This window comes from Protopterus annectens, chromosome 1.part0, assembly GCF_019279795.1.
Source record: "Protopterus annectens isolate FY-2018-M chromosome 1.part0, PAN1.0, whole genome shotgun sequence".
NCBI lineage: Eukaryota > Metazoa > Chordata > Ceratodontiformes > Protopteridae > Protopterus > Protopterus annectens.
Genome location: NC_056725.1, coordinates 1867286584 through 1867307176, shown reverse-complemented (window position 1 = coordinate 1867307176; position 20593 = coordinate 1867286584). Strand labels below are relative to the sequence as shown.

General features: G+C 41.1%; 1 protein-coding gene across 1 annotated transcript in view; it reads right to left on the bottom strand.

Moving 5' to 3' along the window:
- The window catches only part of CPLANE1 (ciliogenesis and planar polarity effector 1), a 4248669-nt gene that overhangs the window by 2578059 nt on the left and 1650017 nt on the right, over nucleotides 1–20593 (bottom strand). The window contains exon 14 of the mRNA XM_044076333.1: nucleotides 15427–15591. Coding sequence (XP_043932268.1) covers nucleotides 15427–15591 — 165 coding nt within the window. The remainder of the gene's footprint in view (nucleotides 1–15426; nucleotides 15592–20593) is intronic.

Here is a 20593-nt window from a genome sequence, read left to right as displayed (position 1 = left end):
GACACTAGTAATTGCTCAGTTTTTCTTAGAGCTTTAGTCCTGCTCAAGTAGAATCTTAGCTGTCTGTGTACGTCCAAGGAATGCAGAATTCTCTCCCCTTTGTTCTGCGGATTTGGATGAAAAGTTGGCAGATGAATTGTTTGATTAAGAGTCACACTGGAAACCACCTTAGGCATAAAAGTAGGATTTGTTGTCAGAGACACCCTGTATGGGTAAAATATGATAAAATGCGCTACAGCCAAGAGGGCCTGTAGCTCTGAAACTCTTCTTGCTGAAGTAATTGCTAGTAGCAGAGCTGTTTTCCATGAAAAGAACTTTATATCAGCGGTAGCAGCTGGATCAAATGGAGTCAGGGTGAGCTTTTCCAACACATAATTGAGGTCCCATGCAGGTAATGGTGATTTTCTAGGAGGCTTTACATTCTTGGCTTCTCTAAGATACTGCTTTAGTAAAGGATGAGAAAAGATTGGTGGCTCTGTATTGTAATGAGCCGAAATGGCAGAGGCATGGATTTTGATTAATGAGAAAAAAAAGGCCTTTGTCAAGCGTCTCAGTTAAGTATTGTAATATCTGAGGAATATTTGGTTCTGCTGCATCAGTTCCTTGTGCTTGATTCAAAGCACAGAATCTCTTCCATTTGTCAACATAAGATTTTCTAGTACCAGGCCTTCTGGCTTCCAAAATAACATCCATCACAGCTTTACTGAGAGGTGTTGTTTGTATAACTACATGATCAGCCATGCTGCCAGGTTCAGTGTCTGTAGTTGATTGTGCAGGATCTGATTGCTTTGCTGGGACAGTAGTTAGGTCTTTGAGGTAAGGTCCAAGCTGGGTATTGAGACAAGTTCCTTAGGATTGGGTACCAGTACTGGCAGGGCCAGTCCAAGGCAATTAGTATCATCTTTGGTTTCTCTTGTCTGACTTTTAGGAGGACCCTTGGGGAGAAGAGGCAGAGGAGGTAAGGCATAAACTGATAGGTTTTTCCAACTGAAGGCTAGGGCGTCCACTTTCCATGCATGTCTTTGATAAGTCCTTGTGCAGAATCTTTTCAATTGATAATTTTGAGGAGAGGCAAATAGATCTATGTCTGGGCTTCCCCATTTCTGTGTTATCATACTGAAGACTTGTGGATTTAGTTTCCACTCGTGAGGATCCATAAGGTTTCTGCTTAAATTGTATGCCAGTGTATTTTGTTTTCCTGGCAGGAATTGAGCTTGAAGGTGTATTTGGTAGGTCAAAGTTGTGTCCCACAGTGCTATGGCTAATCTGCAAAGGGAGTATGAGTGTGTGCGCTCCTTGCTTTTTTATATACCACATAACTGTGGTGTTGTCCGCATTTATCAGTAGTTGTCCTGGATGAAGTAAGTCCTTGAAGGCTGTCAGGGCATTTTGAACAGCTAGCATCTCTTTCTAGTTGATATGCAGATGCATTTGTGTTAGGGTCCATATGCCCTGAATGCATCTTCCTGCCATGTGTGCTCCCCAGGCATAATCCGATGCGTCTGTTGTTAAGGTTTGGCTGGCAGGGGGAGAGTGAAGGGCCATCCCATGTTTTGGTGACATGCCTTTGCCCACCATAGAAACTTCTGTTGTAGGCAGGGAATGAGAGGAATCATTACTTCCAGGCTGTGAGAATGTTGACTCCATAAATTTTTCAGGTACCACTGAAGTTTCCTCATATGCAGTCTTGCATATGGAATCAGTAGGATGCAGGATGCCATGAAGCCCAGTTTCGGCAGAATTTGTCTTGCAGATGACTGGGTCTTTGTTGCCATCAGTTTGAAGTAAGTAGTCAGTTGCCTTTGCTTGTCTGGCGTGAGGTAAGCCATCTGGGCAGTTGTATTCAAGCTTGCACCCAGGAATGTTATCTTTTAAGAGGGTACCAGTTGTGATTTCTTTTCGTTTATTGCGTACCCTAGGCATATTAGAAGCCATTTCACAAACACCAGATGTCGAAGAAGTGTCTCCTTGTTCTCTGCTTGAATGAGACAGTCATTTAAGATATATTTGCATACTTCTTTGTCTGCAAAATGAAATTACTGGTGCCAGGCACTTTGTAAAGACACTGGGCGCAGTAGATAAGCCAAAGGGCAGTGCAGAGAATTGGTAATGCAATAAGCCAGCCTTGAATCTGAGGTATTTTCTGCACAATTGTCTTACTGGGACATGCAGGTATGCCTCTTTTAGGTTTAATGTCACCAGCCAAGCATTCTTGCCCAGCATGGGCAGAAGCTGCTGCAAAGTCAGCATTTTGAATTTTGGAATGTCCAGGTATGTGTTCAAAATCGATAAATCCAGTATTGGCCGCCAGGCCTTGTCCTTTCTGGGTACCAAGAACAGTCATGAGTAAAAACCTTGTCCTTTTTCCTGTTCTGGTACTATCTGAATGGCCCCCATATCCATGAGGGACGTAACCTGCTTCTGTACCTCTGCCCATTGATTTTTTGGCAGATCTGGCCAACCATTTGCCATTGGCAGTGTGTGGAAATGGAATCTGTATCCCTGTGATACGATTTTTAGTACCCACTTGTCCTTGGTTATTAACTGCCAATTTTGAGAAAAAAGTGCTAATTTTCCCCCTATGGGTGCTGCCAAAAGATAAGTGCTTGGTATAGGCAGAGGGAAGTCATTGGGATTGCTTTCTGTAGGTTGGAACTTTATCTCCTCCAGATTTGGAGGTGGAAGCGCCCCATTGCTTTGACCTGTATGAATCTTGTGTCTGGTATCTGGAACCCTTAGGGCATCTGGATTTGCCCCTTTGAGCTCTGTCTGACACAGGAAAGGACCAATTTTTTGTAGGCCAGTGTCTACTGAATCTTGGTGGCTGCACTTGTAAAAAGTCTTTACGTTTGCATAGACTTAGCTTTGTCTTCCATTTCCTTTAAAACCTCTTCTGCCTTAATACCAAACAGAGAATAATGCTGTAAAGGTGCATCTAGCAGTTTAGCTTTAACATGATCAGGCAAATTCTGTTCCTTTAACCAGGCATGCCTCCTAATCACAGATCCAGTAACTGCGGCCCTGCAGGAGGCCTCTACGGAATCAAACCCACATTGCAAAGTATGCTTTCCTACTTGTTCAGCTGCATGCAATAATTCCTGCAATTCTTTATTTTCTGCACATTCCGAAATCAACATAATTTTCTGTTTCAGCAATCCCATAACATGTTGTTGGTACTTAAGCATATGAAATTGACAATTTAAGGCCCTGATTGCCAAGGTTGCAGATGTATAAACCTTTTTTCTCCATATGTCCACTGCCCTTGAATCTCTGTCACAGGGGGTAGGGATTTTTTGATGTCGAGGCCTTAACTCCCTTTGGACCTTGTGAAATAGTTTCAGGATCAGCCGCAGGATTTCTAAATAAAAATTTATGTGACTCAGGGACCCTGTAATATCTGTCAGGCTTACTGGGAGCAGGAAGTCAAGCTTGACTCCGAAAACACATCATCCACAATGTCTAGGACAGGGGGAATGGCTAAAGGCCTGTGCTGAGGGAGAAGGAAATCCCTGAGCCTCTTTTTTGATTCTGAGAAGTCCTGACTCTCCCAATGAAAATGCTCCCTCAAAGTATGCAATGTTTCTCCAAATGAATAATCCTCAGGAGGAGATGCAGATGGAATAGACTCCTCAGCATCAGAATCCTCATAGGAAGGAATAGATAATTCCTGATCAGAAGAGGAATCAGAAGAAATAGAAACCTGATCTGAAGATTCATAGTCAGTGTCTTGCCTAGGCCTCTTATCTGGAGGGGGATGGGTACCCCTGATCAAGGTAATATGATCTTCAGCCATTTTGATAATCTGTTTTTTAGGCATAGAGGCCTGTGCACGTGGGCTCACGCATCAGTTTTTTAGTTTTAGAAGTTGCTTTTGTTTTTGGTTTTGCAGCTGTCGTCGGTTTGATATACAAATGTTGAGGTCTGAATACACCCTCAGAAGCCGGTGCCTGCTCAGCGGCTCCAGACCCATCTGAGGGAGATACATCCATCGGTCCAATACCTTGAGTATCTTGCGGCATGCCGGACTCCACATGGGTGTCGGTAGAGGCCTGCGACTCTAAGGTAGCGGGTATGAGGGGCTGCAAAAGCGACCTACTGAGTACCGGCGACTGGCTTATTAGAAGCTTTGTCGTCGGTTTTGGATCTCAACTGCCTTTCTCTGTCCTTTTCTTTGCGTTTTTTTATGTACTCTGGTAGTCGGATTGCTATCCGATGACATTTCTGGGTAGTTGAATCTGTTTCCAAAATACTTTGATGCAAAAATATACCAACGCTTAATAGTGCATTGGTTAAATCTAGCACAAAACTGACAGCCAGGCACGTTGTGATCAGGGCCTAGGCAAGGAATACAGTATAAATGGAAATCCTTATGAGGTATTTGCTTTCCACAAGTAATACAATTATTAACTTTTTCTGGCATCGGTAAAAAGCAAGAAAAAAGTTTCCCCAACGGGGTACTTAGCTTTAGTGAAGACTTCAGTTCTGAAACTCAAACACGAATATTTCAGTAGTCGGCCGATCGGCACTTGCAAAATGCTTCTGCTTAGGACACCGTGCGGTAAGAAAGACTAAAGAAAATGGCGTCGGCTGCATGTTTTATACCCCTGATGACCTGACATCATGGAAGAGGAGACAGCAACCGACGCAAGACCCAATACTTTGGAATTCAGGCCGACTGAGGGCAACCTGCCAACAGATTACCCAAATGTAATGACTGCAACAGTGAAACACTAAGAACATCAGAGAATTACCTTAGAAGTATACAACTTTTTGGTTAACACCCATCCCAAGATCCCTGTTTTTTTGGGCATACCCAAAATCCATAACAGTATAGTTTCTCCACCTTTCAGACTCATTGTGACAGCTTGTGGGTCTAAATCACATAATTTGGCAGTGTTTGCAGACAAAACCTGCCAGCATGTTTTGGAGGGTATACCACACATTTTAAAAGACTCTTGGGATTTTTGGGGGCAAATTAAAGGAAGACCTTTGGCCTGAGGAGGTTATATTTTAACCAATGATGTCCAGGATCTATTTACATGCACACCCAGAGTGGAGGGTATGGAATATTTTGAAGGCACTTTACAGGCATGCTCAAATTCGGACAACTTCAACTTGTTTGTGAAATTATGGCACACATTTTAGATAACAACTATATATTTTTTGAGGGTGAGTACTATCAGCAAACCAGAGGAGTTGCCATGGGAGCAGCATGTGCACCTCTATATGCTAATTTGATTTTGTTGGGGTGGAAGTACAACGAGAAGTTATGTACTCACCATAACGTTCGATGTATGTAGTCCATCTCGTCTCACATTCTTACTCATGGGTTCGGAGCCGAATGTCGGCTCCGACTCGGCCATACTTTTTTAGCTATACTTTTTTAGCTCGAAGTCTTTCTATTGGTTGGGCTAAGATGGTATCCCATGCTGCACTGCTCTCTATCCCTAGATCTAGTTTGCTGCGAGCACCAGCACTCATTCTCCATGCATAACAACACTAAGGAAAGGAAGAACAAACTAAGAATGAAGAGAGCTCTGAAACCAGACCTAACCTCCAGATCCTCCAGGATGGGGGAAGGGGGGGGTAAGAATGTGAGGCGAGATGGACTACATACATCGAATGTTATGGTGAGTACATAACTTCTTGATGTTATGTAGTCCAATCTCGCCTACATTCTTACCCGTGGGACAGCGTCCCCAGCAACTAAATCCTGGGAGGCTCAGTGGAAAATACTCCTGAGCACTGTGGAACCAAAGGAAGACCTGCCCCTAGATACCAAATCTAACTTATAATGAGTAACAAAGGTGTGAGGAGATGCCCAAGTAGCTGCAGCACAAATATCATCCAGAGACAATCTCGCCTGAAAAGCTGTAGATGTAGATACAGACTGAGTAGAGTGAGCCTTCACCTGGAACGGTAAATCTTTTCCCCCTGAGGAATAAATGAAAGAAATACAACTGGAAATCCACCTGGACAACGTGACTTTGGAAACAGGAGACTCAATTCTATTTTCCGAAAATGAAACAACTGATCAGATTTTCTGCAGTATTTCGTTCTGTGCAAATAAAAACGTAATTGTCTGTGCACTACCAATTGATGAAATTTGAATTCTGCCTTGTTTGAGAACTGGGGAAAAAAAACACTGGCAATTCAATACATTGGTTAAGGTTACTGACTGACGCTACTTTGGGAAGAAAGGAGGGGTTTGGTCTGAGAGAAACCCTGTCCTTATGAAAAATCAAATAAGGGGGTTTGATTGATAAAGCTTAAAGCTCCGAAATGCGTCTGGCTGACGTGATGGCTACCAGAAAGACAGTCTTCCAAGTTAAGAATTTTAAATCGCAAGTGGCTGTAGGCTCAAAGAGGGGTGGAATAAGACCCTGTAGAACAAAGTCCCAAGGCATAACAGGTTCCGATACCGGAGGACGAAGTAACAAAGTGCCCTTCAGGAAAGCCTTACAGAGTCTATGTGCCATCAGACTAGGCTCATCTGCGACATGAAAGGTAGAAATCGCCGCCAATTGGACTTTAATGGCTGCGGCAGCTGAACCCTGGTTAAACAGCATATACAAGAACTCCAATACAGACGAAATTGGAGCTGTGTAAGGGTCAATATTTTTGGCATGTGCCCAGATTGAAAACCTCTTCCATTTGCTGTAATAAATCTTCCTGGTCGAGGGCTTATGAGAGGAAGATAAAATATAAACCACCTACGGAGAAAATTGATGAAGCCTAACTAATGATGGAAGTGGAGTAGCCAGGCTGTCAACGGAGGGTCCAAATAGAGGGATGGTGCTGCCCTGACATGTGCGTCAGTAAGTCTGGTTGTGGGTCCAGAATCCAAGGAGCGTCCATGAGATAGGGATGGAGAAAGGGGAACTAAATTTGACAAGGCCAGTGTAAGGCAATCAGAATCATTTTGCTTCCCAAGGATTGCGCTTTCTGAATAACCTTTGACAGCAAGGGGACCGGAGGGAAGGCATATAGTAGACCGGAGGGCCAATCGTGGACTAGAATGTCCCTGGGTGACTCCCCCTGAGGGGGATCAGTGTGAAGTAGCTGCTGCATTTGGTATTGAGGGGGCTGGCAAAAAGGTCGCAAGGTTGACCCCAACTGCGGAAGATCTGCTCCACAACTTGACAGTTCAGGGACCACTCGTAAGGCATCAGAATAGCTCTGCTTAGCCTATCTGCGATCACATTGGACTTCCCCGCAATGTGCGTTGCCACCAGAAAATGTTGGGAAGACACTGCCCACTGCCACACTCACATGGCCTCCCCGCAAAGGGGATAAGACTTGGTTCCTCCCTGCTTGTTCAGATACCACATCACTGACATACTGTCTGAGTGGACTGCAATAGTCCCGAGAGCAAGAAAACTCTGAAGTGCGTGCAATGCTAGTAGCACAGCTCTCATCTCCAAAACACTGATATGCAGATGCATCTCATGCTCTTGCCACATGCCTTGGACTGTCCTGCCTAGATAATGGCCCCCCACCCCATCTGGGAGGCATTTGTGGTCACCGTGGCAACCGGGGGCGCAGGAACGAAGGGCCTTCCCGCATTCAGGTTGTCGGTGTGAAGCCACCAACTGAGATCCTGTTTGCACCAGTCTGAGAGTAGAATAGGGTGAGAAAGTGGAAGATGTTGAAGTGACCACTGGGCGAAGAGTAGCCACTGAAGGAGCCTCATATGTAACCTTGCCAAAGGGACTGACATAATCGTAGCAGCCATTGTTCCCAACAATTGGAGGACCCATCTTGCCTTCGATCTTCTCAGAGGGAGCAATGCGTAAACCTGTTGCTGTAGGACTCTGACTCTTTCCTGTGATAGAAATGCCCGCATGAGGACAGTGTCTAATTCGGCACCTATAAAAGTGACACGCTGTGAGAGCAACAAGGCAGATTTTTCCCAGTTCAATGTGATGCCCAACTGTTGATATAAGTTGATAGTAGTGTCCCTGGTCTGAAGTAGTAGATGCCTGGTGGTGGCAGTAAAGAGCCAGTCGTCCAGATACGGAAACACTTGGAATCCCTGACGTCTCAAGTGAGCAGTCACCACTGCCATGCATTTGGTAAACACCCTGGGGGCTGTGGTGAGACCAAAGGGCAGGGCTCGAAACTGAAAGTGACTGGCTCCCAGCCAGAAGTGTAGGTAACTTCTGGATGCCCTGTCCATCTTTATGTGGTAGTAAGCATCCTTGAGGTCGATGGAGCACTTCCACACTTCTTTTCCCAACAATGGGAGAATAGACTGCAATGTGACCATTCGGAATTTGGACTTTTGCACATGGGTGTTCAGTTGGCTGAGATGTAATATGGGTCTCAGGTCCCCTGCCCTTTTCGGCACCAAAAAGAATCTTCAGTAAGTCCCTAATCCGATCTGGTCTGAGGGGACATGTTGGATGGCTCCTTTTTCTAGCAGCTTTGAAACTTCTGAAGCTGCGTAATCTCTTTGACTGGGTGGAACATCTAAAATTTTCTTGACTGGAGGGGGATTTGACGAGAAGGGAATGACATATCCTCCGGAAATTATTCGTAGAACCCATTGGTCCTGGTGATATCTTGCCAGGCCTCTGAGTATAATGAGATTCGACCCCCAACTGGCGCTGGAAATGCACAGTCGGGGCCTCCCATCAGGAGCGGCGGTAGGAAGAACCAAAAAAGGAATCGTGGTCTCCCATGTTGCGGGGGTCTACTCTGCCCCTAGGGCAGCGTCTCCCTGAATAACCACCCCCTCCCCTGCCTCTGGAGGGGGGCTCACCTTGTGCACCGGGAAAAAACCTCTGTGATTTCTTGAACCACATTTTGCCACCCCTCTGGGCCTTGGGATAAGGCCTAGAGGGCAGGGAAAAACAGACTCCTACGGCAGACAGTTTTTCCCTCCTGCTTGCACCTAGTGAGAGTGTCTTTCACCTTGGTTCCGAACAAAGAGGAACCATCAAAAGGGGCGTCGGTGAATGAAGACTTGAAGGCCTCCACGAAATGACAAAGGCACATTCAGGCCTGCCTCCTAAGAGCAACTCCTGAACTTGCTGCACTACTCGCTCCCTTGGCTGCATAGGAGATTAGCCTCATGGAAGAGTTTGCAATGGAACTGAGGGTAGACATCTGAGCGTTGACGGTCTGGGCCACTGCCTCAGAAACGTTACCCGTGAGAGTATCTACAAGCTCCTTGAGGAGATCTCTCTGGAGCTGTGTAAAGTGTGATAAGTAATTCAGTGACTGTAAGGTAAAGGTTGCTGAAGAAAAAGTATGCTTCCCGTACTGGTCCATAGTCCTAAACTCCTTGTTAGGGGGATGGACGGTGGAAGAAGTCTCAGCTAATTCCTTCTGGGTGGCAGCTGCGACCACCATGGCATCCACAGGAACTCCCTTGGACAGAAATTCCTTATCAGGAGGAGCAGACAAAAATTTATTGGGTCTCCTGGGGACTGGTTCCACAGAGTCAGGGGTTTCCCGAACCCTTCGACAAACCAAATCCAGAAGCTCGTCGAAGGGTGGAGATACCCAGGAGGCGGAGGGCTGAGCACCAAAGGCCTTCAGGAAGACCGACTCCTCCTCCGAGGGGGCTTTGGATGGCCAGTCACCTCTTTGCTTAGGGGACCCCTCCGATTCCTAGAGGTCAGTGTCTGATGTGAGAGACTCATCCTGGGAATCTATGTGCTTCCTCTTGCACATCTTCTTTCTGGGTGGCTCCTCAGACAAAAAATCTGAGGGGCCCTCAGAAATATGGGGACCACTTGTGGGAATACCCTGAGACCTTGGGGCTCCGCTGTCCAGAGATAGATGGTGATCAGAGACCTGCACCGGTGTAGTAGGGGACAGAATGAACAACCCGTATGATGCTGCTGACGACCTGGCCAGCGCACTCCGCATGGCCTCAAAGGCTGGTCCTCCCGGGTCCGAAGAACGACCAGCCTCCTAAGCCAAGACAGGATTCAGACTTCCCCGCACCGAAGAGCCGAGAGGGAGATTAGGAGCAGAGAGGTGTCCTGAAGCCTCTCCCTCGGGTTCGACCAAAGAATCCGGAGTCCTGAACCCTGTGGACGGCGCCGATGGGGTCGGAGCTGACACTGGAACCGATAAGCCAGGAGGGGCTGTCGGTACCCACCTAGGGACATCACACAAAGCCGAGCACTCCGGCTCCGAAAGCTGAGATGTGCTCATAGGAGGAAGTATCGATGCAGGATGAGGGACCGGCTTCGGAGCCAAGAACAATTTTGCCAGTACCGGTGACTGAAGAAGTCTCTGCACCACTCTATCAGCATCCACATCTGATAAGGTCCTGGAAGATTTGGAGGATAGAGAAGGAGATAGAGACCTCCTCTCTGAAGGGGACCTGCGAGGAGGGGATACTGGCCTAATGCTAGGCGATTGGCTCCAAACAGGTTCCAAGAAGATTGGAGCCGAAGTATGTTCCATAACAACTGACACTTCCTGCGGCCCCGAGGACAATGGAGCCGAGGATGTCGATGCAGACTTTGCTATTTTCTCCGGTGGCCCCAAGGAGACTGATGGAGCCGGAGATCGCTTTTTTGCTTTTGAGGATTTTGCCTTAGAGCTGGAAGCACTCTCCAGACCCTCCTCAAAGGAGGGTTTCAGAAGTCCCTTCAAAATCACTTTATTCTTCCTTTCCTGAAGAACACGCGTACTAAAGGCATGACAGAAACTGCACGATTCCTGGAGATGAATTGCTCCCAGACAGTACACACAGAGTTGTCCATCGGTAATGGACATTTTATAACTGCACCTAGAGCACTTCTTGAAGCCCGAGGGCTTATGCTCCTTAGTATCTTTGGACATAGTTAACCAACAAGTAACCAACTGAAAAATAGACCAATGGTCAAACAGTCACAAGGCAGGAAAAAGCCTACAACAAACAGAATACCACAAGATCTCTAAGTTATACGATCCTCAGACACAAACACAAGGGGGGGACTAATTCCTCTAATTTAAACGGTTTTAGTTCCGGGAAACTTTTAGCACACAAGGAAAGCAAGGGGACAGACTAGGTCCTCTAACTGAAACGGGCCTAGCCTGTTGGAAACAGCTAGTGGGATACTACAGAATAAACAATCAAGAAAAACACAACTTTTCCACAATACAGAAAAGAACACACACAATAGCCATTAAAATAGCTTTTTTGCAAAAAAACTTCTCTGATAAAGAAGAAAAAGGGTACTTAGCCACAGCTATGAGTGAGACCACACCCGAGCTACACGAGTGGCAAGCGAGATCTGGGGATAGAGAGCAGTGCAGCATGGGATACCATCTTAGCCCAGCCAATAGAAAGACTTTGAGCTAAAAAAGTATGGCCGAGTCGAAGCCAACATTCGGCTTCGAACCCACGGGTAAGAATGTAGGCGAGATTGGACTACATAACATCATGTCTTTAATAGTAGATTTCAGGTGGCTATAGCTACATATCTGAGATTCCTGGATGATATTTTTATTTTGTGGAAGGGGAGACAGGAAGATATACCACATTTTATTGAGTACTTAAATAATAGTACTAATTTCTTAAAGTTCAACTATGAGATTCAGAAATCAGTTACTTGGACGTGAAGATTTCTAAGATTCCCTGTGGTTTCAAATCTAATGTGTATCGTAAGCCCACTTTCTGCAATGGTTATTTACACAACCATAGCCATCACCCTCATAAACAGAAAAAAAGCATAGTGAAAGGTCAGGCCATTAGAGTGGCCAGAATGACCTCAGAGAGGGAAAATGTAATAATGGGACTTAATCAACAGACTGTTTTGTGAAAGAGGATATCCACCCCACATAGTTGAACCTATTATAAAATATATTTTTGATGAATGGGGAAGAAATATAAACCCCTTTTAAGCTGTGGAGATATCAGGATAGGGTTCAGGAAAGATGAATTTGGCCATGGACTAGGAAACATTGTAGGTGAACCGACCACCGATTCCCCTTCCAGTACAGAGATCAACAACTTCAACCAGGCATGTATTATTCAACACAGCCCCCTGTCCAACAGAATTAAGCAAATTCTACACAAAAATTGGGGAATTTTTAAGATCAACAGTGAAATATACAGAAAGGTAGGTGAAAAACCCATTTTTTCCATAAAAGTCGGCAGTAACATAAAGTTAAACTTAGAGAAGCGCAGGGTGAGTCAGTCCCACACTGAGGGAAATACTAACCCCTGTGGGCGGTGTTCCCAAAGTGGATATATTTTTCAGGCTCCATCTGTAACATTAAATAATAGGATAGGCAGTGTTTTATATCTCAGAAAAGGGAACTGTCACACGAATAGAATAGCTTATGTTGCATTATGTAAGACCTGTTCAGGGTTTTACGTTGGAAAAATGGAGAGGGCTCTCAAGTGTAGGATTTATGAGCACCTATACGAAATAAAGAATAAGAAGGAGACTAATGCCCTTTATAGACACAGCGTGGACTGTGTGGGACATACAGGCTTTAAGTTTGGAATTGTGGATGCGGTCAACATGGATGTGAGGGGAGGAGATTGAAAGAATTATTTGTGTAAAAAAGAATTAATGTGGCAGCTTAGGTTGGCTCCCAATTTCCCCCCAGGTTTAAATGACCATTTATCAATTTATCCAGTGTTAAAGTAAAAAGCTAACAAAATTACTTAAAATACGTAAAACACAACATAAAATAATATGCTGTTAGTTGATACAATATTTTACATAATATGCAATTTTTAATTTTATACAACATACATATACATTTTTTTATGTAATGTAATAAAAAAAGTGATTCAGGTAAAGTACTTAATTGTAGGATGGTTTTATATAAGCAATACATGTATTTCAAATGTATTATATGTAATATTTTGTAAAAGGGTTTGTAATAGTGCTTTGAACTATTTATGTTTTTTTAAAATAGTATTTGAGTTAATTGATTTAATTGATTTATTGGTATGTTGATTAATTGCCTATTCAGGTGGAGAGTATTTAAATGTTCAGTTGGGAATGGTCTGGTTGTTCTGATGAAGTCAATTTTTTGATGAAAGCACTCAACATTATGAACTTTTGTATTTTACATTGGTTTTTAATATACTAAACAAAGTATTCCACGGTCCTTATGGTGCGTTTTTTTTTTTTTTCATGCACCTACACACCATATTGTGGTTCAAATGATAGAACAAGACTATTGTTATGACACTAGTTTCCATTCAGATTTGAGTGTTACGGTATTTAGCACTATACACAATACGTTAAATATAAAACATATGAAAAGTATGAAAATGAAAAGTTTCTGTGACCAGCAACATGGTTTTTAGAATCCATTTAGCACTGCTACAGCTCTTCTCAATTCCACTAATGCCATTTACAGCAACATTATTAACAGTCTCTTTCAGTTTTTTTATCAACATGACTTAAGTCTTCAAGACAGTTAATCATGACCTCTTACGTAACAAACTAGTGAGACTCAGCTTTGGTGATATCATTTCCTGGTTTGGAAATTATTTATTTTGACATTTATTAACCTTGTATGTCCAATTAACCATGAGCCCCTTTTCAGCACAGCCACGGGGAGAAAAGCTCCAAACAGAACACATTATAGATACATGGACTAATTTTATGTACAAAAAGCATCAAATACAATCATAAATCAAACTGTAGAAGTAGCTATAGATGCAAACTATAATTCTAAAATACAGTATAAATTAAACAGGTCAGCAGTGGGGTAGATATTACAAACGAACATGGTAGTTACTATAGCAGAGAGCAGAGCAGGTAAACAAAGTGAAGGTAAATGCAGATAAACGTAGAGCAGATAAAGCATCTAAATAATAGATCCTTTCAAATATTTGCCATTGCCTACTCTCTGACATTGATACTGTTAGTAACAAACTACCACAAGGATTAGTACTATCCCCCTTTTTCTTCTTTCTAGCCATACATGACTTTACACTACATTTCCCCAGTCTTAATGTAGTAATGTATGTATATGACATCCTGTTTACAGAAATTGATAAGATGGCAGACAAACTTCAGAAAAAGCTACAAATTATTTTTCTCTCCTTTATGCTTGAGGTACTAAAAACTATTGATCAACCCTATTAAAACTAATGTCATACTCTTCAACACCCCATGAAAATACATCACTAAATCTAATCTTTCTGAAAGACAATAACATTAATCCCATCCCCACTGTTACCAACAGAAACAACTAAAGCTAACCCTTGAGCCACCCCTACACTTTAAAACCCACACAAACCTAATCATCAGCAAAGTGCTAACCTCACTCAAACTTTGTTACAGGATCTCACACCTCCTAAACCCCCTGTGAGAATTACCATTGGTAGGAAATTCTTGATTCCCAAAATTAAATATGTCCTCCCAATCTGGTGCCTCAACTTCTCATGTAACATACAAATTTCAAACTCTGGAAAATAACTTTGTAGGTTTGCACACATAGCAGATTAGCATTTGCATCATCATGTCTTGCAAAAAATGCCTATCCACAGTAAACCTACTCTCCTTCTTGGCTCTTTCCTTTTCAAAATCCTAATGTTAGGCTACTCCCTACCACAGAGGCAGGAACATCTCAATAGGGAACCATACTAATCCCTTAAAGCTACCCAAGAGGATATCACCCTAATGAGACCTCAAGGAAATACCTTTTTCAAGGACAGGTTCTAAGACCTAAAACCACCTGCCTGCTGAGGTAAAAAAAATCTTCACAGCTTACTGGAATTCAAACAAATCTCTAAAGGATCTGTATAAGGAAGATGAATGCATTTAATTTAGGGGCACTGTCTAATGAAGCTGTCATGCAGGGGCTCACATCTTCCAGTCATTGTACAATTCCCATTTTTCCCACAGTAACTCAAATTGCTTTTTTAATGCACTCATAATAGTGACAAAGTTAATCCTTAAGTTACATGCATTTAATACTACTGCATATATCTGTACACATGACTGTGTTTCAATTCTAATTTATTTTTTGTCTTTGTACATTTGTTTACCTTGCTCCCAAGTTGTGAATGAAAAGGGTCAACAAATCAGTTCGCCTACCCGAGGTATCAAAATAATACATAAAATAAAAAAATTACCATACATCATCAGCTGAAAATTAAACACCTGCAAATACATATTACAACATAAACTGTAAACATGAACTAATTTCTAAAAAGTAAACAGACATTATAAACAAAACATAAAAGAGTCCATTCTCCATTTATAAAGCCCATGCAGATTCAGTTAAATGACCTCCAAGTAAACAAACTATGCAATCTGACGTCATATAGTAATTCTACCAGTGGTTCAGAATTTGCTTAAGTTAAAATAAAGCAGGCAAGTCTGTAATCATTCTTCACCTCCCTCCCACAAATAAATCTCAAATATTGAAGTTGACAAAAAAAATTCACAAACAGAAATATGTTGCAATAACTGCAAAAAATCAGCCACTTAAACTCCAACATACCTGAGCCATTGCCCCTGTCTTCTACAGGCATATCAGATCGACTCAGTAATTCACGCACAATCTGATCACACAGTCCTTGAGCAGCACTTAAATTATACTTGTACAAATGACAGTACAAAATGGCTAGGTAATATCGTGTCTGCAAAAAGCATGTTCTGCTTCCTCCTGTAATAAGTAAATAAATTAAAAAAGAATATTCACAAAATGCCCAAATACTGAAAGACCGTAGATGTAGTTTGGCTAACAATCAAAACACCAGTATTCCTAAAATCTAATTGTGAATCACTAACAGAATATAAATATTTATTTCAGTTAAAGTAACATTATTTTATTCTCTGTAAAAGTCAGACAAGTAAAATAATTGAGAATTAACATTACTCTATACAAAAAAATTCTAAAAAAAACAGCAGTGAGACAAGTTTCTGCATCTCAAGTCAGCATGGACACAACAAAGCACCAGTCCAAAAAAGTTCAGATCCTTGATAGAAGGTCACTATAACAATAAATCATAAAATCTGTGTTACAGCCACCTTACTGGTATTATCTCCTGGCTAGAAATCATCAAAGCAGCAGCTTCTTCCCTGGGATGTTTCGATGCAAGCTGTGAGTTAGTTGGGCAATGACACAGGTTAAGTGTGAGGCTCCTTCTTATATCTTGTTTTATTGCATTCTATCTTTGGTTCTTCAAACTACAATTCCTCATATGAAATGAAGACTGTGCTACGCAAACAATAATTCTTATAAGTAACTTGGAAAAATGCATGGCATGCAAGGTATTGACAGTAAATGCCTGTCAGTATACTAAACAATTCTAAATGAAGTTAAATTATGTTTTTTTTCTTAAACAAGGAGTATCCTTATTGAATTATCACTTATGACGTAGGCAATTATACATTTATATAAATGAAAACAAACCATACTGACATTTTCAGTTGCAAACATCTCATACTTCACATTTAATCTTCTATACAGTCATTGTCAATCAAACATTACATAGCTCATTCAATTCCTGCCTTCCCTTAAACCTCATTCCTTCTCCAAAACATTATTCTGCAAGTACTGCTCCCCAATTCCCATTTTTCTATGTAATCTGCTCCTACCCTTTTCTAAAGATCCCACTTCCAGTTCTTGTACCTCTATTATATTCACTACTTCTACTATGGTTGGTTTAGATTTCGATTTCTATTTTCTAGTAACTGCTTTTTTGGAAGCCACCAGAATTAAACTCAGTAAGGCCTTACTATGTTCTAGGCAGCTGCAATTCTGCATCACAGCTAAAAAAATAATTTCCTTAGTTACACCAATTTGCTCACCCAGTATTTCTGACAGAGAAGTCTGCGGTGAATTTTTTAACCTCTACCAATTCATTACATTCCCCAAAAATATGTTCCCAATTACTTCTTTCTTACTCATCACACCTCCAGCATTTGCACTCCACGTAAGGCAAAATTCTTTGCAGTCTGTTTGAGGTATAAAAATACCTACTCAAGCATTTCCATGAAAAGATTCTAAATATTCTAGACTCTGTTGCATATTTGGGAGCTATACATATACCTCCCCATTGTTTCTTTGTGAACTGATTATCTAATCTCTTCTTTCAATCCTTTCTAATCTCCTCCTACTCCTATAGTTATCAATATTTTATATGACCTATTAATTATCTCATTTTTGACAGCAGTTTCTGTTCTAGATTCTACTAAAACTCTAGCAGTGCTGGTCTTTCACCTAGGAACCCAAATTCATTTCTCCTTCCCTTTTAGATTCTACTAAAACTCTAGCAGTGCTGGTCTTTCACCTAGGAACTCCAATTCATTTCACTTTCCCTATAATCTGATATCAATCCTTGATAGGGAAGGCACTCTCTAGTCTGCATTCCAAATGTATTCTTAGTCTCTTCCCATTCTATTACCTTTCCCTCTCTAATAATTTGCTCCCAATACCTTGGTTCCTTTGCCAGTTTTCAATAGTAAATTCCAGTCCCCTCTTGCCTATTCTCTGTACCTACCCTTAATTGCAGTCATCCCTACTGACATATTCCCCTTTCTACATTCCTATGTTGGCTTATTTCTTAAAATACTTTCTGCTACTTTACAAACATAATATTTTGTATGGTTACTGTTATTCTTTAAGGATCTACATCCAAAATCCCAGTCTCACCTTATTTCTTGAGCTTCTTCCTGTTTTATCATCATAACTTAGCACTTTGAATTATAGCTTTTTGCTTCTGCTATGTATAGAAACCTTAACTGTACAGCTATGAAATGCTTTTTAAAGCAGGTAATCCCAAACCACATTGTTCTATTGAAAGGATCATTTATCCCATTTAATTCACGCCTTCTTCCCCTCTCAGATAAAATCATTCAACTCTTTATTAATTGCTATCCACAACTTTTCCTTTAGTTGACAAAAATATGACTGACCCGTCTATAAAACTAAATGGGCTAAAACATGTTCACTGCTTGCACCTTCCTATCCATAAAACAGAGCTTCTGGTTTCTCAGGTTTTGTATTATCTTTTGCTTAATCTGTTCCACATATCCTTAGCTACCATAACAAAATCATTTTAACCCATATTCTTAAATATTTCATTTTATCATGTCTCCATAAATGTGGGTATTGCTGAACCAATTTGTGTGTAGGTGGACAGTTTACAGCTATTACCTTTGCTCTATCATTAATTTTGTATCCCAAAAAGACTTGAAACTGTCTCAGTGTTCCACAGCATTGAAATGTCCTTTTCTGGTTTTATCAGGTAGAAAATAATTTCATCCCCAAATAAAACCACATTTTCTTGATTACCATACCAATTATATCCTTGAATTTTTTAGTCCCTTACTTTATTTACCAATGGTTCTAAATATAATGCAAATAACAAAGGGGAAAGAGGACACCCCCTGCTTGCTCCTCTGTTCAAACATGAACGTATCAGAAAGGGACACCCTTACTTTAATTTTCACCTCCAATCCCTCCTATATCCTCCTAATTGATCTTATTATTGTGTCAGGGCAATGCAAATGCTTCCACTGACCTATAAAATCCAAGCTTACTTCCACCAATAACTGTGCTATTTTCTTGCATTCTGCTTCCATCTGGATCATTATTGATCTATTAAATGTTGTCAAATGTTTGCCTCTCCTCCATAAAACCACACTGACTGATATCTACCAATTTTGGCATCACCTTTGCCATTATTTAAGCCAGTATAGACAAACACTTTATAATCATGGTTTATAATTGAAATGGGCCCATATGAAAGCTGGATCTGATAGGTCTTTACCATTTTTAGGTTTTACAACCACCACAGATTTCTTCCAGGGTGCTGGTGCCCCCCCCCCCCAGTTCTAAAATATCATTAAACAAATATTTTCAGATCTTTATCACTTTCTTCCCTCCTAGCTTCCACAATTCCACAGGAATACCATCTATTATCAGTTTCCTGTCAATTGGTTATACATCACTATTTTTATCTCATCTCCTCCTCTCTAAACTGACAGTACTTGAGCTTCATCTGCCTCTAACCTTGGCATATTTAACTCTTCCATAAACATTTCCATTTGTACTTTTACTTGATTTCTAAATTTCTGTGCTTTATACATATTTTCATAAAATTTCTGAAATATTTCTAATACCTGTACAAAATCTCTCATTATTTTCCTAGTTCCAGGCTCCCTAAGCTTGGCAACAACCCTTTCTACTTACTGTTGCTTGAGCAGTTGTGCTAATACCTTTTAGATAATAACTCCAGAGTACAAAAACAGTTGCTTAACAGCAGTCCTTTTAAACTACTGCATATTACCCAGGTAAGTCCCTTATTTTTTCTTTACCACTCTGAAGTTGCACATCTCCTTGTTCTGAGAGATTCCCCCTATTCTACAATACTTTAACCTTTGTCATTCAGTCTAAATATTTTTTGTTACTTTTTAACCATCTCTCTTTCATTTATTTCTACCTATTTTTAAAGTACACTTTAATTTTATCCCACTCCCTAGCTATATTTTCTGAAGAAATTTCCACCTTTCCTAATAACTCTCAAGTAATTTCCACTAACCACTCCATAAATTCCTCTCTGTTTAATACATAGATTGGGAAGTGCCTGTGTCTCATTTTTATTTCACTACCCTGCACTGTTACATTAGTTGTTATTGGTGTGTGATCTGAAACAGTTATTGGATGCATATCAAACCTTTCAATTAAATGCACGTTTCTGTGAAATATAATTTCTGTCTAGCCTAGTCCATTTTTTGTACTTTGGGGAATGTTATTGAAAATTCTCTCTGAGCTCCTACTACAGAATTCATGCCTCCCATACTAAATGTACTAAAATTTCTTCAAAAATATACTATTATTTGTTATATTTTCCCTTCCTGAACCACCAAATACATCCTCACTGCTGCAAATCAAATTCCAGTCCCCACCTATAAGTAATATTCCCCACTAAAATGGATTATTTCTCCCAGAATTTTCTTAAGCTCCACTTTAGCAGTTTTAGGTGGATTTTAAATATGTACCAGCATAATTATCCTCCATTGCAAGTAGCCTGTTACTCCTACAAATCTATCAAAAATGTTTTCCTCTTCTGGCACTACTGGAGCTCCACTAGGAATTAATATTAGTACTCCCCTTGTCCTCTTGTCCCAGATACTCCACTGAATAACCATCCTAAAATCCCTTATCAAATTCACATGCTCAGTTCATTCCTAATGTGTCTCCTGTAGCATAGCTATTTGCAGTCTGCATTTCTTAATACAGTTTAGTACTCTTTCTTTTTTGCATATACGTGTGAGACCATTCATATTCGAAGATAAGTGTTGTCATTATGATAAGACATTATTATTTCAACATGTTATGTTTAACAGCTTGTTAAATGTCAGCGTTTGTGTTACACGCATACACTAATGTTTGGCGGGTTGACCTTTTACACAGTTGCTTCTTTTTGCATCCATTTGAATCCATGTCACAGCTTGTAAGACTTTTTGTTTTAATGAAAACCCTCAAACAAAAACCAAATACACCCTCAGGACACCCCCATAAACCTATTAACTTAAAAATACAAAAACTATGTACATCTTAAAAGTTTAACACTCCTAATAGGAAGAATTGTCCCAGATTGGCAGCTACATTACCATGCTTAAACTGACCTATAAGTAAGACTTGAAGAACAGTCCAA